The sequence below is a fragment of the Pelodiscus sinensis genome, chromosome 12 (assembly GCF_052426305.1).
Source record: "Pelodiscus sinensis isolate ZL-2025 chromosome 12, ASM5242630v1, whole genome shotgun sequence".
Lineage (NCBI taxonomy): Eukaryota > Metazoa > Chordata > Testudines > Trionychidae > Pelodiscus > Pelodiscus sinensis.
The window spans coordinates 2,976,667-2,994,496 of record NC_143063.1 but is presented as its reverse complement, the minus strand read 5'-3'; the positions used below and the strand labels follow the sequence as shown (position 1 = coordinate 2,994,496).

The 17,830-nt window shown below is 56.9% G+C and overlaps 1 protein-coding gene across 2 annotated transcripts in view; it reads left to right on the top strand.

The window, feature by feature from the left end:
• The window catches only part of EDC4 (enhancer of mRNA decapping 4), a 42,720-nt gene that overhangs the window by 1,512 nt on the left and 23,378 nt on the right, over positions 1 to 17,830 (top strand). For both annotated transcript variants that reach the window (XM_075940519.2, XM_075940520.2), the window contains exons 2-7: positions 7,265 to 7,421; positions 8,117 to 8,228; positions 8,933 to 9,032; positions 11,121 to 11,310; positions 12,669 to 12,816; positions 17,364 to 17,468. In XM_075940519.2, the coding sequence (XP_075796634.2) occupies positions 7,265 to 7,421; positions 8,117 to 8,228; positions 8,933 to 9,032; positions 11,121 to 11,310; positions 12,669 to 12,816; positions 17,364 to 17,468 (812 nt within the window). The remainder of the gene's footprint in view (positions 1 to 7,264; positions 7,422 to 8,116; positions 8,229 to 8,932; positions 9,033 to 11,120; positions 11,311 to 12,668; positions 12,817 to 17,363; positions 17,469 to 17,830) is intronic.

The window sequence follows — 17,830 nt, the reverse complement described above, 5'->3', positions numbered from 1 at the left end:
GCTCCTCGCGGTCCCAATGTGGCTCTTTGATAGCTTTGCGTTATGCAGGTGCAGATGTGGCTGCCCATGCGAGTGACTCTGCATCCTGTGGGGTTTCTAAAAGGTGTGAATGTTAAAATCAGCGAGGGACGGTTCCCAAACGCCTGATCCGGCGTAATCTCATCAGGTTTCTAGCCTCTCCAGCTACGTTCTCTCCTCAGTCTCTGGTTGGGTATGTAAGTGAAGAGCGCTGGTTTGGCAAAGGGTTGTATCGGCTTCTGTTTTCTAATAGTCAGCTGCCAGCCAGGGCCTTCGAGCGACTGCGGGCGTCGTCTGATGTGCTCATCTAATTCCCGCACCATTTTAGGAAGATGGTAGTAGGCACGTGGGGGTGGGCTGACTGCACAGTCAACCCTGCTGGATTCGCTGTCTGTACAACGCTTCTGTTTAGTGGTGTAGAGCTGACCATTAGTGTCCCTGACGTGCAAAAGCTTCCGATTGTCCAAGTAATCTGGAAACAACTGCCCTCCTGGTTTGTACAGGGAGGCCTTCTGTTTCAGCTTTCCTGGTATGAGCCAAAGGATGCTTATTAATCTCCACCTGTGGGCTGTAGGAGTAGGGATGGTAACTATCGGTTAATTGAATAGTCAAGTAACCTCATGAATTCTTATCAGCTACTGGACTATTCTGTAGTATCCGGGGGCGGGGCTGGCAGCCAGTGCACTCTGGTCCCGCTCCTGAAGAGCCCCCTGCCACTCTATACTGCTGCCTCTGTATCAGAGGCAGTGGTGCGGGGTGCCAGGCTGGAGCTGGTCCTCAAGGGAAGCCAGTCTAAAAACCAGCTCCCCTCACGGACCAGCTGCCTGTCGCCCCGAGCTGCTGCCTCTGACACAGAGGCAGCAGCACAGGATGGCAGTGGCCCCTGTCCAGGAGGGAGCTGAGCTCAGCACAAGCCGGAACTGAATGGGTCTGCTGCCCACCTGGCTCCTAGTACACTTTAAATGCAGAGCCGCAGCAGGCGTAGGTCCCAGACCCGTTGCAAGGGAGGACTGAGCCGGCTGCTGGCCAGCCTGCTAAAAAATTTACTGGCGGGGGGTGGGGGATGCGTGTAGTCTATAGTTAATCAGTTAATCAACAGCACTATTACATCCCTATTTCTTTGCTGTAGTAAGAGGGCAGGTGGGGGTTGTCGGGAGAGGAAGGGTGAGCAAGGGACTATCGGTAGAGCCTTGTATGGATTCAAAATTTGTATCCACGTCTGTATCCTCAAAGGTGAGCCGTGGATAGTCGCAGATTTGCAGGGCTCTGACTGTAGAGGTCAGATGAAGGTTGGCTTGAGCTTCTTAACGGACTTCACTAGCTTATTTGTTTTTCCTCCTCACCCCGCTGTTCCAGTTGTTTGAGAGTTTTTCTTACTACAGGCAGTCCCCAGGTTACGTACAAGATAGGGACTATAGGTTTGTTCTTAAGTTGAATTTGTATGTAAGTCGGAACTGGCTCCAGATTCAGCCGCTGCTGCTGAAACTGACCAGGGGCTGACTACAGGAAGCTGGAGGCAGAATTGCTCTGCCCCCAGCTTCCTGGAATCAGCCACTGATCAGTTTCAACAGCGGCTGAATCTTGAGCCTGGGACAGAACAGCTGAGCTGCCAGGTAGGTCCCTGCAGGACCAACCCAGCAGCACCCCAGCTGCTCTACCCCAGGGTCCACAACAAAAGCCTGGTCTGCTGGGGGGGGGGGGGCACTAGCTGCGCCCCCCCCACCTCCCAGCAGACCAGGGAGACGGGGAGCAAAGCCGCAGCGGTGGCGGGGTGCTGCGCCTCTGAGGCTTTGCCAGAGCAAAGCCTCAGAGGCGCAGGACCCCTCCGCCTCCCCGGCTTTGCTCCAGGTGTCCCTGGTCTGCTGGAGACGGTCCCCAACAGACCAGGGGCACCCGGAGCAGCTTTTCTCGCCCCGGAGGTCGAGGTGGCGGGACCGCTGCGCTCTGGGCGGTCCCGCTGCCTGCGAGCTCTGGGGCGAGAGAGCCCCGTTCGTAAGTGCGGATCCGACGTAAGTCGGGGACTGCCTGTAGTCTAATTATTTGGCTGGATTCGTAACCTAAAGAAACTCTGCATTAGAGCTGCCATTTGACTGAAGATCGTCCCGTGTTCTGGGACGGGGAGTGTTTGCTCTTCCGATCCAAAAGCAATCGTTCGCAGCTGTCTCCATAGATTGTTTTCTGGGCAGTATCAGCATAGACCGGCACTGCTCCATCAACAGCTCAGATGTCACCCGTTTCTAACCTCAGGTTCTCAGCTGGGTTGTCTGAGCTGGCTACTCTCTCTCTCTAGGTATCCAAGTCTCTTAACTCCCTCTCATCCAGATAGGAAAGCTGGTCCTGCCACAAGTCTCATTTTCTCCTTAAAGGGGGGAGCAAATAATCCCTCTGTGAAATCTGCCCCTGCCTGTTAGGTTCCTACTTCCCTGCTGGGGGTTGTGTTGAGTGATCAGTTTCTTTTCTCTGGGGAAGCGTTGCTTCCATGTGTTCTGTGCCACTGGCCAGGGTGAGGCTTTTTTACCTCTTCTAATATAGGTTGAATGTTTCTAGTCCGACACCTTCAGGACCTGACCGGTGCCGAACTAGAGAGTTTGCTGAACCATGGGAGGTCAGTATGGTCTAGCAGCGTTGCCAACGCTTCTCGGAGCCCAGCAAGCAGGGGAAGACATTTAAGGGTAAATTCGAGCTAAATAACAGCCCAGAACCCTGCGAGCCAGGACCGGTGGCTGTAAACAAACTTTATTTGACTGTGGGGAATCTTGGCCACACCCATGCTAAGTAGACATCTGGCTAAAATCCTGCCGGATCACGGATGTTGCCGGTCTAGAATGGACTCATGCTTGGAAAGGAACAGACAGGGCCCAGCTCTGCCCTACAGACCAGCGTAGAAGTGTGATCCTTAACTGGACAGCTATGCTGGCAGGAGCCCCTCATGGAGACGCAGTTACTGGCTCTTGTGAGGAGATGGGTTGTTTCCTTCCTCTGAGTAGTTTTCCAGCCCCAGTGCGTAGCACAATTTTACTGGGGAGCTGTGTCCACGTTAGGGATGCTTGGCCAGTGTAGGATCCTGCTATTCTGACGCCCCTCAAGTGTTCCTAGGCTAGACATACCCTGCGTTTAAACAACCGCTTCTTGTAGCTTAGGGGACTTGGCAGCTTCTGGTGGGAGTCCACCAGATCTTTGTTCATGGGCTGTGCTTGTCTATCTGATCTCTGAGGGTCTCCATACCCTCTCAGGCTCACTCCTCTTCTCACACCCCCTTTCCTCTCCCTTGTTGCTCTTTCCCGAAGCTCTTCTACATCTCAATGCCGGCTGCTGGACTAGAAGTTGCTGGTCAGAATTGCTTCCTGAGTAATGGGTTGTGAGGAACCCTTGCATGTTCGAATTGGCTGCTCCGTGGCCCGGAACGATTCCTTTGCCACGCTGACCTCTGCCCTTTCCTTCTTTGCACTCCTGGGAGGGAGTGGAGAAAGGGCAGCTTTGCACTCCCACAGGTCGCTCACGGGTGCAGAGCTACATCCGCCCGGCTGCTCTTCTCTAGGGATCCTCATGCAGCCTGAGCAAGGCAAGTCTTCCCCACCCTCCTGCCAAAGGCAGCTCGCCCTGTAGCTACCGGAACGGGTGCTAGGTGGCCGGGCTTTCCACATCCGCAGGCTTCCTTGCACTCTGTCCCGAGGGGGAGGGCGGTGGCCTCCCAGCCCAGTGTGGGGAGCCAAAGCCGGCGCAGAATTGGGAAGTTGTGTGGAACTTGGAGGGCGAGTAACCACTGGGCCCGTCTTAACGAGGTAGAGGTGGCAAACGGTGGCAGTCACATGGTTGCAGCCGGTCTCGATTAGGGAGGTCAAATCCCGTTGAATTAGTTCACCCGTTCAACGTTAAGTTTCACTGGTTGACTGATTAAATGGGGGTAAGTGGGGGCGCCCCCACGGTCGGGCTGGAGCGGCCTGCAGGCGAAGGCTGCTGTGGCCCGGCTGCTTCCGACCCGTGGCCTTTAAGGGAGATGCTTACCGGGTAATCAGTTGCCCGTTCCCATGCCTAGTCTCGGCGCTGGAGGCATTGCCTGTGCAGCAGAGAGTAACGGGAGTTTAAAGAACTAGACGGACCAGGATGGAATGGGCTAGTGTTATTGCTTGAGCCTCCAGACGCTTTTCGATCCTCATCAGGGCGGAGGCGAACTTGCGGGAAGGGGAGCAGGAAGCGTCGCTGCTTGAGAGATTCCTTCCGCTCATAGCGGTCTGAGGAGCTCCAGCGATGGGCTAGGTCAGCGCTGGGAAGGGGATCTCTACTGCCGGGAAGAGCTGTCCTGTCCTAGCTTTGTACTTGGGTTTTCCCCAGTGCTAGTTACAAGTTACTGTCTCCCCTTTGCCTTTGTGGTGATGGGCTCTCAGGTTCTCACAGCTCCATTGATTGTCGTTCCTTCCTCTTGCTCTGTCAGCCCTGTCCAATCTCAGTCCTTCGGCCAATTGGACGCTTTGTGAGGGGCTCTTCCCGGAAGCTGCCGCCTGGTCTTTGGGAGAGGCCTCCAGGACAGCAGTGCTGTCTCGTCTCCCCATCTCCCAGCCTACCTTGGCAGCCTCTTGCCTGACGCGTGCCCGCTGCTGCCAGCGGTGCCAGCGTGTTCAGCCTTCGCGAGAGAACCGGGTAGCATTCCTCCCGCTCCTTCCCCAAGCCACTGCCGGCGAGAAGCAGCACACCAGCCCGTCACCCTCTTTCAGAGAGCTGCCTCAACGTGAGCCTCTATATCACACAAAGCGGTGGTCCCTTGCCGGGGCAGCAGGAACCGTCCTGGGCGAGGAGGTGAGACGAACGCCCAGCGTGTGATCGGAGTCTTTCCTTTCTTTGCAAGATGGGGGTGAATGCCCGTCTCTCCTTGAAGCCACGGGGAAGGGCGTAGTAATTCAGGATAATGCTCGTTCCTGGTGATGTGGTTGCTAGAGTGACGCTGCCTCCCTCCCCATGCACACACGAGTCCCCAGGAGCTGGGTATACTCAGCTACCCACGGAGCTAAACGTGACCCTCTACTCTGAGGTGCTGTGGTAGGTCTCTGTGCCAGCCGGCCACGGCCCCCATTGCTGTATGCTGCTCTGCCTGCTTGCATGTGAACCTCCACTACCTCTGGGCAGAGAGAGAGCAGAGACTTTCCCTCCTTTGAAGCCTCCCTTGCCACAGCAAGGTCCTTTCCTGAAGGCACAGCTAGGAAGGGCAGAGTAAAACCAGCTAGGACTGCGTCCGTTTCATGTTGCTGCTGGGGCAGCTGTAGTCGCTGCAGTCCTCCCCCTGCTAGGAGTGCAGTCCGTTCTGTGGGCAGGGCGAACGTCGCTGCCGTCTGCTCTCCGGAAGGCCGGTTACTGTCGCAGGTCTGTTTCTGGGCTGTGAACCGTGCAGCCTCTGCTCTAGCGTCTCTGTCCAAACATGCATTCTTCCCAATGAATCTCAGTTACTTCTTCAGGTGGCCGCGTGAGCTGCTGTCCCTGATGCAGTTAACCGCCCCGTTTGGTCGCTGGGACGCTGGTCTTGCTTCCCGAGGCCCTGCCGTTGGTGGCTGGCGTTGCGTTTGAGCTCAGTGCGCTCTCCGGCGCGGCGACAGCAGAGCCGTAACCTGTGGGTGCAGGAGCAGCCATTTCACAACAAGCCCCTTGCAGCAGCTGTTGCCAGGGCAACAATAACCCAGGTTTCAGTTTTCTGGTCCAGTGAAAATGTCACGCAGCTGTAATAAAGCAAAGAAAGTTTTGCTGAGGCGAGCGGCTGTCAGGTGTCGCGGCACGGGGCCGCGTGGCTTGGGGGCTCGTTCATTTCCGCTGGGGATGGCTACCCCATAGCCCTAGCACTGCGGTGTGGAAACGCGTCTGGCCGCAAAGTGGGGCGGGGTTCCCCCGATTGAAAGGCAGCGTGTTCCAGGCCAGGCTTCCACAGCGAGAGCCGAGGACGGGCCTAGCCTCAAAGCGGCGCTCCTGCTCGGAGCAGAGGAAAGTTTGCACCAAGGGTGAACGTGATCCTTCCGTGCCTGGCTAGCGTGGGGGTTGCATAGGTACGTGGAGGCCAACAGCTGCTTGTCTTGCCACTTGCACAGGGGTTTAGCTGCTGTAGATGCAACAGCGTCTGTAGTTCTCTGCACATACAGGACCAGGCGCGAGGAACCGTTTTTGTGTTGGGGGCCACACACAAGTGCGAAGCAAAAAAACCAACCAAATAAACCCTCACTGATGTGGTCCCTGATGAGGAGGAGACAGACACTTCCCCCATTCTCACACATCAGAGCCTAGCAGGGCCTAGGCTAGTAGATTCTGTGTGCCGTCCTGCAGGGATGGGGGCTGGATCGTCAGCAAGGGCTCCCCAATGCTGGGGTGGGAGCCCCGAGCGTTGGGGGCCGGATCCAGGCAAGCCGGGGGCCTCATTCGGCCCCCAGGCCATAGGTTCCCCACCCCTGTAGTAGATGCTCGGGATGTTAAAATGCATGTCATTAAGTAATCTCAGCGGTTACACATGAGGCGGCACCATCAATTCCCCTGGAGATGGTGCACAAAGGGAGACAACTTTTAAGCTGGCTTCCCACGTGTACTGGCTCCTGCCTGCCGCCCCGGGCTGCTCCCTCTAATACAGAGGCAGCAGTGGCAGGCGGCTCCCTGGGACCTGGTGTCCCTGGGAGCTGACTTTTAAGCCAGCTTCCTGCGTGTACAGGGAGCCTGTAACCGTGAACGTTTGCCGAGCTTCATCGGTTAACCGGTTACACTGTTACTTTCACATACCTACCGGACGCACGGCTGCATTCCCACGGTACTTGACGAGCTCTCTCGGTTTCACGAGGCGTCGGTGCCTAGCCGCTCGAGAGGAATGCGGTAGCTGGGATCCGCCGGCTCAGGCTGCCTGCGGAATCGGGAGTTTCCCACCCGTTAGTTCCTCGTGTCGTTTGGGAAGGCTTGTTCTGCAGCCATAACGACTGGCGTTCGGTGTGGCACTGGATGGCTGGAGATGGCTGCGTTTGGCCCACAGGGCACGGCTGCGTTGGGCCTTCGGTACCCTGAGTTGGAGGGGCTTCTTGGGCATGTTCATCGGCTTCTCCTTTGGGTTTCCTGAGACTTATCCTGATGGGAGAACAGGCAAAGGGCCTCTCCGCAGGGGGGTGCAGGTCGTTCCCCTGCCCAGGCAGCGCACCCCAGCTGGTCAGGCATTGGCGCCCCGAGGCAGGGCATTGCACGCCGCTGTGGGGCGCTTCTGGGATTAAACTTCGCCCGGGTTGTTTTCCCGTAGGTGCAGTGAATGAAAGCCCACGGCCACCCAGCTCGTACAACGGGGACTTGAACGGGCTGCTGGTGCCGGACCCCACCGCAGCTGGAGATGGCACGCCCCTGGCTAAACCCGTGCTCCGAACCGTGCCCCTGGGAGCCCTGCAGGAGAAGCAAGTCATGTAAGTGGAGCCTGGGGAGGACTGAGGAGCTGCGTCCCCCCGCCGCTTACAGTATTAGCTCTGAATGCCTCCCACTCGGTCTCCAGGGACCGTGCCGCAGAAGAGCAGGTCGAGTGACGACCTGACCCGCCACTAATTAGGTGTGTCTGTGAGGCAGCCGGGCACGATGCAGAGTGGAGCCCAGGGGATTCCCCTTTCGCGCCTCGCCGGGAGCGACATCCGAGCCGCTCCAGCAGTGCTCCTGGGAGCAGCCCGGTACCCCGCCTCCTCGGCCCGGCCTGGCCTGGGGCTTTTCTTCGGCATGTTGCTTGTTTCTGAGCTGTTGCTGGGGGAATTGCCTAGCAGCGGGGCTCGCTGCCCGGGCGAGGCGCGGGGTTGGCCTTGGGCCAGCGGCCGCGCGGAGGTATTTGGAGCGTGGCGCAGAGTCAATCTGTCCTCTGAAACAGGAGGGGGGTAGCGGGGCGAGGAGAGAGCTCCCCGGGGACTCGAGGCGGAGCCAGCCAGGCCTCTATGCTCGAGTCTGCCAAAGAGCCGCCCTCTCGGGGACTGATCTGCTGCGTGGCCCCTGGAAGATGCCCCGAAGCGGGTCTGAGTCCTGCACTGAAAAGGCTAGTGGCAATCCCGCGCCGGGGTTCCCCGCCCTGTGTCCCAGAGAGGCCGGGGGTGTGATTCGAGCTCTTTCTTTCCCTTAAAAGCTGCCTCTCCGGAGACGACAGCTCCACCTGCATGGTGATCTCGGCAAAAGATGTGGAGATTGTGGCCAGCAGTGACTCGAGCATCACCAGTAAGGCCAGAGGGAGCAACAAGGTAAAGGGGAGCGTGTCTGACCCAGGTACCCCGTCCTCGCGGGATCTGTGCAGCCCCCGTGGCACGGCCCAGTCCCGCCCTCCCACCTCCCCTGCTGGCCAGTGGAATGTAGCAGCTGTGGGCGGGCCCGGAGGCAGAGGCGCCTCTTGGGTAGCTAGGGCCGAGCTGGGCAGCAACATCTGCTGAAAGCAGAGCACTACTGTGTGTGTCGGCGGCCGCTTGTCTCGCTGCCGGTCCGTCGGGGCTTTTCCAGAGCCCGTGGCGTCCTGTGAGCTGCAGTGACGGAGCCGGCAGAGCAGGAGTAGGCGGGTCCCCTTCGCCCCCCTGCGTGGAACTGGCCAGGCAATCTCTCTTGGTCCCTCGCGGTTCCTTACTTCGCACCTCACCCCAGGGACCGCATGCTGCCCGAACACCCTTCCCTCTCGCTTTTACACGGGATCCCCGGTTCGGCATCCTGCCACCGAAGAACAGCTCTGGCAGTCGCTGCGGTGTAATTGACATTCCTCCCCGCAGGACAGGGGCTTTTCAGCACCTTTGCGGGAAGTCTCTTCCTACACTCAGGGCTGCGGTGCCCCTGCTCGCTCCCAAACGCCCCCGCTGCCGGCCGGAGCCTCCCCTGGCTCCTTGGGTCAGTGGCTGTAGCACAGTGATGTCTGTCTCCTTCCCTGTGCTTCAGGTTCTCTTTGCTGCTTTCCTTCATCCAGGTGAAAATCCAGCCAGTAGCCCGGTATGACTGGGAGCAGAAATACTACTACGGCAACCTGATCGCCGTGTCCAACTCCTACCTGGCGTACGCCATCAGAGGTGAGGCCGGTGTCTGCTGCTGTGCACGTGTGATCCGTACCGTGGATTTCGCTGCTTACCGGGATGCCTTTTTGCCCAGCGCTAGGTGTGACGCTCCCGGTTTCTCGTTCTCCCGGCCAGGGCGGCGTTGTGAGTCGGACAACCTTGGGAGTAGGGCAGTGGTCTCCAACCTTTTTCAGCACGAGATCACTTTTTGAATTAAGTGCAATCCAAGGTCTACCCCAAACCCAAATCCCCTGGCTCCGCCTCTTTCATGCCTCTTCTCCCAGGACCCGCCCCTGCTGACTCCATCCTTCCTCCCTCCCCCGTCCTCCCTCCCTTTCACCAGGCTGGGGCAGAGAGTTGGGGCACAGGCTCTAGTCTTGGGGATTTGGAGTGTGAGAGGGGCGCTGAGCTGAGCCGGGGGCAGAGGTTTGGGTGCTGGAGGGGGCTCAGGCTCTGTAAGGGAGTTTGGGTCTTGGGAGCTCAGGGCGAGGATGGGGCATGGGGTGCAGAAGGGGGTTCATGACTGGGGCAGGGGATCGGAGCTGGCTCCAGCTGGACACTGCTCACCTCAGGTGAGTGGGGGTAAGGCAGGCTCACCCCTGACCTGGGCCTGCACCACTCTCAAAAGCAGCCAGCAAACTCCCTCCCAAATGCTGTTGTACCCCCCTCTGCTCTGTGAAGACAGGATACAGGGTGGGAGGAGGCATCCTGACATCAGCGCCCTCCTTTCCCTGCCCTGCCCAGCAAGCAGTAGGCTCCCAGGGAGGGGCAGCTGAAGCGCTGGCACTTGACAGACTTTTGGCCAAACCAGGCAGGATCCCCTGTCAGAGGCTCCAGGATGGTCCCGTAGATCCCGATCGACTGGTTGGTCAGCACTAGAGTAGGGACGGGGCTGGAGCGGCACGAACAGGTGGATTGACACGCTAAGAGTCGGATGGAGCCCCAGGGGCAGGAGGAGCCGAGGAGTTAGAAGGGTGAGACCTGGAGGAGCCGAGCAGTGAGGGGCGGCTAGGAGGTTGCGCTAGGATTAGCTCTGTCCTTAAGTCCAGACGCCGGCCCAGGAAAAGGGGGGCCGCGCCCTGTGGGAGGGGGGCAGTGAAACCCCAAGATCCGGGAAAGCTCGGGCACGGTGTAGGGAGTTGCAGTCTTCCAGGCCAGCACGAAGGGGTCTGTGTATGTGAGTTAGTCACTGCAGACGCTGCTCCTGGTTGCTCTGGATGTGGGGCTGCCTGAAATTGAACGGAGTCGATAAGCCGGGCCAGAGCCGGGAGCTATAGAGACCTGTGATGGCACATCGGGGAGCCCCCCGACCCTGCACCCCGTCCGCAGCCAGATGTGACTCTCGGTCCCGCCGTAGAATAGAAGGTTGATTTGCTTCTCGGAGATACAGCGCAGACTCAGCACTGTCATAGGAGCCAGGGTAGAGCCTTAGTTCTCTTGGGGGGAAGGGCTTCACAGGCCCCTGAACCCCCCCTCCCTCCGGTCTGGACTCTAGTCTGCTTCCTTCACGCCTCCCTCTGCCCAGCCTGCCCCAACCCCCAGCAGCTCATCCCTCAGACCCCAGGTGGCTACACCCCTTGCTTTGTGTCAGGTTCCACCACCTAGCTCAGGTGTCAGGCGGCTGGGCCGTGCCTACATGCCTTCCCTCAGGGCCCATCCCCTGCTGGACCCTGCAGACAGACACACACACACAGTCCCTGCAGACCAGCATAGGCCAGTAGGGTCACACAGCAACCAGTGACTGCCCAACCAGAGTGGATGCAGGGCCACAAGAGTGAACCGCACACCCGCTACGTCACAAGACCTGACTCCATCCCGCTGGAAGGTGGCTGCTTCTCCAGGGTAACTCTGTAAACAGCCTGGGTAAGCACAGACACTCCCCGAGACAGAGAGGGGCCCAGACACGGGATGAGCAGATGTGCTTCAATTAAGAGCTATTCTGACATTAAAGAAAAACACGCGAAGGAACAGGCTCGCCCCCGAACAGCACTGTGTGCGCCTGGCGGGCCAGGCTGGGGCCGGGGGGAAACCAGAAGGTAGCGGCTGAGCCCGGAGGAAAGAGCCGTGCCGGGTGGTGACGTCTCTCCTTTGTGTTCTCGGCAGGTGCCAACAACGGCTCCGCCATGGTGCGGGTGCTGAGCATCAGCACTGCCGAACGGACCTTGCTGAAAGGCTTCACGGGCGGCGTGGCAGACCTGGCTTTCGCCCACCTCAACTCCAACCAGCTGGCCTGCCTGGACGAGGCCGGCAGCCTCTTTGTCTGGCACCTGGCCATGGACAACGGGAAAATCCAGTATCTTATCGAGTAGTATTTGGGAGGCAGCAGCAGAGCCTGGCTCGGTTTCAGGGCCTTTCCACCCCCGCTTTTTATCTGGTTTCCCTCCCTGTTTATCTCCTGTTTCCCTTAGAGTTTGTCAGCCACGGGGCCTGAGTCGATTTGCTCATCCTGTGAAGGATCATGTGATGGTGGCCAGCCAGTCAGCTCGCAGCTGCACTGATGTATTTATTGAGTAGGGATCACAGAAAATGATCAGTTACAATTCAAACCTTAACGTTAGATACCTTGGAGTAATGGATGCGGGCGGATGCTGGGATCTCGGTGCAGGCTGAAGTCTTTCTGGGTTTTCTCCCCCATTGGCTGAACTATGAGATTTGACACCTTTTAGTACCTCCCAGTCTTGTGCCTAATTAGAGCTAATTTCTCAGGGTTCCCGGGAAGCACATTACTTTATACATCGGGATCACAATTTCCCCTCTCCTGGGGATGAGTACAGCTCCTTCAAAATTACTGGTGTGGCCCATGGCATTTGTAATTATTTACATTCTATGTGGGGGTGTATGAATTGGATCCCTCTGTGTGTTTGGGATGGACTTTATCCATCTCTTGCCATTGTTTTTTCAAGTCATAGCCCAGTGCTGGCTGGAATAATAAAACCCAAAGCCAGCTCCACTTCCAACCCTACAAACCCAAAGAAGTTTCTCTGAGGTGCCCCGATATGTTTCTCTGCCTTGCCTATCTGTCCATTCCTGTAGGTGGAAAATAAGTGAAACTTACAAGGATCTAAGGCTACATCTACACTGGCATGATCTTGCGCAAGAACTCTTCTAGAAGAGAGCGTCTACACTGGTATGTGCGTTTGCGCTAGAGATGTGCTTTTGCGCAAGAGCGTCCGTGCCAGTGTAGACGCTCTCTTGTGCAAGAAAGAGCCGATGGCCATTTTAACCAGAGGGCTTTCTTGCGCGAGAAATTCTTGTTTCCTGTCTACACTGGCCTCTTGTGCAAGAGGGCTTATTCCTGAGCGGGAGCATCATCGTTCTTGCGCAAGAAGCCCTGACTTCACACATTAAAACATCAGTTTACTTGTGCAAGAACTTGCGGCCAGTGTAGACAGGCAGCAAGTTTTTGCGCCAAAGCAGCCGCTTTGGTGCAACATCGCCCCAATGTAGACACAGCCTAAATGTCTCTTGTAAATGTCACCATCTTGCCCCTGGAGGTAATCTGACCTGCCTCCCACATCAAGCTCCTTGCAACTTGTCTCTGTGGCTAGTCATTCAGAACTCAAAAGCAGTGCAAGTGTTAGACACGACCAGGATCCGCTGTGCGTGGATTGCGTTTGAGCTCCAGCGTGTCTTCCTTAACGTGCTGATTAGAGAGGAGATCTTGGTGAACATAAAACGCCCCGAGAGCACCCCCCTGAACAACTTCCGGAGAATCATCTGGTGCCCCTTCATCCCAGATGAGAATGAGGAGAGCGGCGAAGAGGCCAGCCAGACGTTGGCACTGCTGCACGAGGACAGGGTAAGGAGCCTCACTTGAAACATTATCCCCTATTGTAGTCCCAGGAGAGATTGTAATCTGTGTTCCCTGTAAGCTGAGCACTGGGACGGCTGCCCAGGGGAGAATCACGTGCCACCCAGCTGGTTAGCTGAGCGCCCACACCATGTATTCCTGTTGGTGGTGCACATGTGTTGGTGCATAGGACGTGTATCCCACCCACGGATGGAAAAAATGTCGAGGGAACATTGATTGTAACCCTCCTTTGGGGGATCCAAAAGAAGGAACGGTCCCGTGATGATTATGGTCTAGGCGGAATAGCAGACTCCTCCCTCGCTAATGAACCGAGGCTGGCGTAGGAGGGAGGGTGCTGTAGGTATGCAGCGAGGGGTGTTGGTAGTCCTGTGTGCCTCGTCCTCTTTCCATTCACAGTGGGGAGCACAAATCAGGGGGCTTTCCGCTGGATTCTGCCCTTTCTCTCGCTTGGATTGCAGTAGGCAGAGGCTCTTGCTGACGCAACCTGCAGAGCTCATGGGGCAATGCTAGAAAAATGCCATCTTCTCTGTTCCTTTCCTAACGGTTCCGAACCTTGTTTGCTTTTCCGACGGTCTTGGCGCATTGAGCAGATGTTTTCAGAGTGCTATTCCCAGTCTCTCTCTGGAGTGGGAGCAGACAAGTCAGAGCCCTCGTTCTACAGGTCCAGTTCTATGTGTCATGTTTGTGGAGAATTTCATCTGTCCTGCGGTTGCCCAGTCTTCCAGTTTGGTGAGATCCCTTTGTGACTCTTGGCAATCTGCTTTGGACTTGCCTCTCTTGAGTAATATTGTATCATTTGCAGACTTGGCCACCTCACAGTTGTACCCCTTTTTCCAGATTCTTTAGACGTACGTTGAACTGCACCGGACCCAATACAGACCCCTGGGGAACCCTGCGATTTACCTCTCTCCCTTGTGAAAACTGGCCATTTCTATTTCCCCTTTTTCTGTCTTTTATCTGGTCCCTGAGAGGACCTTCCCGCTGACCCCAGGTCAGCTGACTTTGCTCAAGAGCCTTTCATAGAATACTAGGACCAGAAGGGACCTCGAGAGGTCATCGAGTCCAGTCCCTTGCCCTCATGGCAGGACCCAGTACTGGCTAGACCATCCCTGATAGACATTTATCTAACCTACTCTTAAATATCTCCAGAGATGGGGATTCCACAACCTCCCTGGGCAATTTATTCCAGTGTTTAACTACCCTGACAGGAACTTTTTCCTAATATCCAGCCTAAACCTCCCTTGCTGCAGTTTAAGCCCATTGCTTCTTGTTCTATCCTCAGAGGCCAAGATGAACAAGTTTTCTCCCTCCTCCTTGTGACACCCTTTTAGATACCTGAAAACTGCTCTCATGTCCCCCCTCAGTCTTCTCTTTTCCAAACTAAACAAACCCAAATTCTTTCAGTCTTCCTTCATAGGTCATGTTCTCTAGACCTTTCATCATTCTTGTTGCTCTTCTCTGGACCCTCCAATTTCTCCACATCTTTCTTGAAATGTGGTGCCCAGAACTGGACACAATCCTCCAACTGAGGCCTAACCAGCGCAGAGTAGAGCGGAAGAATGGCTTCTCGTGTCTTGCTCACAACACTCCTGTTAATGCAGCCCAGAATCATGTTTGGTTCTTTGGTGAGGGACCTTGTCAAAGGCTTTTTGAAAGTCCAGGTACACTAGATCCACTGGATCCCCCTTGTTTGCTAGAAAGGAGCCTTAGACTGAACCGTCTGGTACAGAGGGTTCAAACTTCACAGTGGATCACAATTTATGAGAATCCGTTTTGTGTGACTCCCATGAGTCCATCACAGGGTCCTCCGGCCACCTCTGCTTCCCACTGGGATAGAATTACTGCAGCTGCAGGGGAAAGCATCTCAGGAAATGCATAGAGTATTGTAGTGAATGGAAACAGAACTCTAGCTCTACGTGACCAGCCAGCTCTCCATGGGCCGCAGCTGAAGCAGGTATTGTGATCAAATGGGAGACATTCCGTGGGTTGTTATGTTACTGAGGTTTGAATGAAATACACGTTCGCTGTCTAAAGTGCCATCGTCCCAGATCTGTCATGGGTGTTTCTCCCATCACCGTGGTGCCTAGGTGCCAATGGGAAATGCCTACGTGCAGCTGCCTGCTTAGTAACTCCAGGGAGATGCTAAGAATAATGTTCAGCCGAGTTGCATCATCTCTTCTAGAAGGCTTCTGACAGCCGCGCGTGAACATGGTTATGTGCTGCTCCCCCAGCGCCCACAGTCTCACTTGGAAGGGTGGCGAATGAAATGCTGCGTCAAAATGTAGGTTCTGGGTCTGAGGGCTACTCGCCGGAGCGGACATAAAAATCTTGTCCGCACAAACTTTTCGTTGGCAGCAAGCTGGGGTGTGACTGTCCTGCACGGTTCCGGTGCCACTAACTGTCCCTGTGTCCCCTGCTAACGAGGGTCTGGGTCTCTTGCAGACAGGACTAGGCTAAAGGGCACTAATTGACTGTTAGTGCGCACGCGGAAGGGCCCCCGGGGCGCTACGTCGGCAGCAGGCTGGCGCGTGGCACGTTTGCACCTCAGCTTGCTGCAAACGAAACGTCTGTGTAGAGCAGCCCTCGGAGTGAGTTCCTTGGATAGGAGTCGCATCGCCTTCGGAATGGTAGAATCCTAGAACCGGAAGGGACCTCGAGAGTCATCGAGTCCGGTCCCCTGCCCTCACCGCAGGACCAAGCACCGTCTAGACCAGGGTTTCCCGGTCTATGGGTCGGGACCCAAATATGAGTCGCCATTCCATTTCAAAAGGGTCGCCAGGTGTCTCCCCAGGTGGCTCTGCCCTTCCCCTCCCCCCGTTTTTGAATTGCCGCGAGTCACCAAGTCTTCCCGAATTGTCAAAATGGGTCCCCATGTGGAAAAGGTTGGGAACTGCTGCTCTAGACCATCCCTGACAGGTGCATCCAACCTGCTCTTCGATATCTCCAAGGACGGAGATTCCACAACCCCCCAGGCAACTTACTCCAGTGCTTAACCCCCCGACAGGCCGAAGTTTTTCCTAGTGTCCGACCCAAACCTCCCTTGCTGATATTTAAGCCCGTTGCTTCTTGTCCTGTCGTCAGAGGCCAAGGGGAACAATCTTTCTCTCTCCTCCTTGTGACTCCCTTTTAGATACCTGAAAACAGCTCTCATGTCCCCTCTTGATCTTCTCTTTTCCAAGCTTAAACAAGTCCTGTTCTTTCAGTCTTCGCTTGTAGCTCATGTTCTCTAGACCTTTCATCCTTTGTGTTGCTCTTCTCTGGACCTTCTCCAATGCCTCCACATCTTTCCTGGAACGTGAATAGAGTCTCCTCTGTGCTGCTAGGTAGAGTCCTACCAGCCATGCTCCGCAATGATGCAGTGGAGGGAGTGACATGCGCAGGTGGCACAAAACGGGAAGAAGCTGGGAACAAGGAATATGGTGGAGAACTAATCTAGGGCTGGAGCTACAGGCGGATGTAACTGTGGGACACAAGCGGGCGGGGATGCAGCTAATGCACATCCCTTTGGAGGGATTCCTCTGGAAAGCAGCCACGCCAGACGATGCTTACGATGTGGCTGAGAGCAGCAAGCACAGCCCGGATCTGTAACGCGGTAGGGCGTTGAAAAAGTTGACGTGGCTTTAGGTTGTACGCCCCGAGGCACCCGGCCACTGTCCCCCGACACAGCGAAACCCTTGGCGCTTGGCAAGGAAGGGGTGTGACTGCCGAGCAAGGAGAGTAAGCGACCCGTGGAGTATAAGAACAGCAGGATGCAATGAAGGGGGGGAGAGAGGCTTTGTATCTGGAGAACCGACAGAAAGAGGTGGGAGTCCACCCCTTCGGGTGCTCCTAGTGGTATCTACCGACGGGGGTAGCTGGTAGGCTGGGTGGGATGGATTAGGTCACTTTTCTCTGGTTCTGGGCTTTGGCCTCCCCCTTTTCCACTTACTCTGCGGAAGTCACGGCCACCACCGTGCTGAGTCCCCCTCGCTACGCTCTCCAGGCGGTTGGGCTGCAAATCTGGCTTCCAGAGCGGGGCCTGGTCTAGCTGATCTCCAGGGTCTTCAGTCACCGGCCGAGCTGGACGCCTGCTTCTGGGGCTTCGCCCTGCCCAGACGCTGAGGCGCGATGTGCCGGCGGGGCCCTCGGCAAGCGGGGCGGCTTCAGTCTGGTCTTGACGGGCCCCCGCCGGCGTCAGGGCCGAGGGCATCCCACCACCAAGGGGCACCTGTGCTGAGGATTGCCCCCTTGCTTTGTACGCACTTCAGAGCCCAGCTGTTGGGCCTGGCTGACGCTCCCCAGGCAGGATACGGAACCAGACGGGGGATCCCTGGCCCGAGGCCGTAGGGGCTGCTGCGTGTGGCTGGGGGCCTCGTTGCTGTGTCTGAGAGCTGCTCTGTGTTGGCGTAACACTGATGGGACGTCGCGTGGGGACCGGGGCTGCCCGGGCAGCGGGACTAGAGGGTGCCTGAGGGCTGTCGCAGGGTGAGAAGGAGCCAGCGGGGGGTCAGTCCAGGCCTGCAGGTATGCACTCACCTCCCCTTGTTCTCCTCCAGGCAGAGGTGTGGGATCTGGATATTATCCGAGCCAACAACAGTTCCTGGCCGGTGGAGGTGACCAATGTCAAAGAGGGCTTCATTGTGGTGAAAGGCCACAGCACGGTAAGAACCTTACAGGCAGGTGGGGCACCGGCCGCGTCTGTTTCGGTCTCTGGTGCATCTCAAACCCGTAGCTCCCTGGACTCGCGGTTCGAAAGGGTCGGACTGTTACCCAGCCCAGTGACGATGCCGCCCTGCTGCTGACGGTGGCTTAACGTTGAAGGAAGGTCTCATCCGTCTGTTGTCGGTCTGACACTCTTGCCGTGTGTAATCCTACAGTCACCCGGCTTAGTGACCTCAGAGGCCAGTGGGCTGCGCCCGGGCCCGTAGCTCCTTATGGCCGTGGGTCCTCGGAAGCCAGTGGGGCTGGTAAGACCGAGCACTTCCCCAAGACCGACACCCGCTGAGCCGTTCGTCGTGGGGAG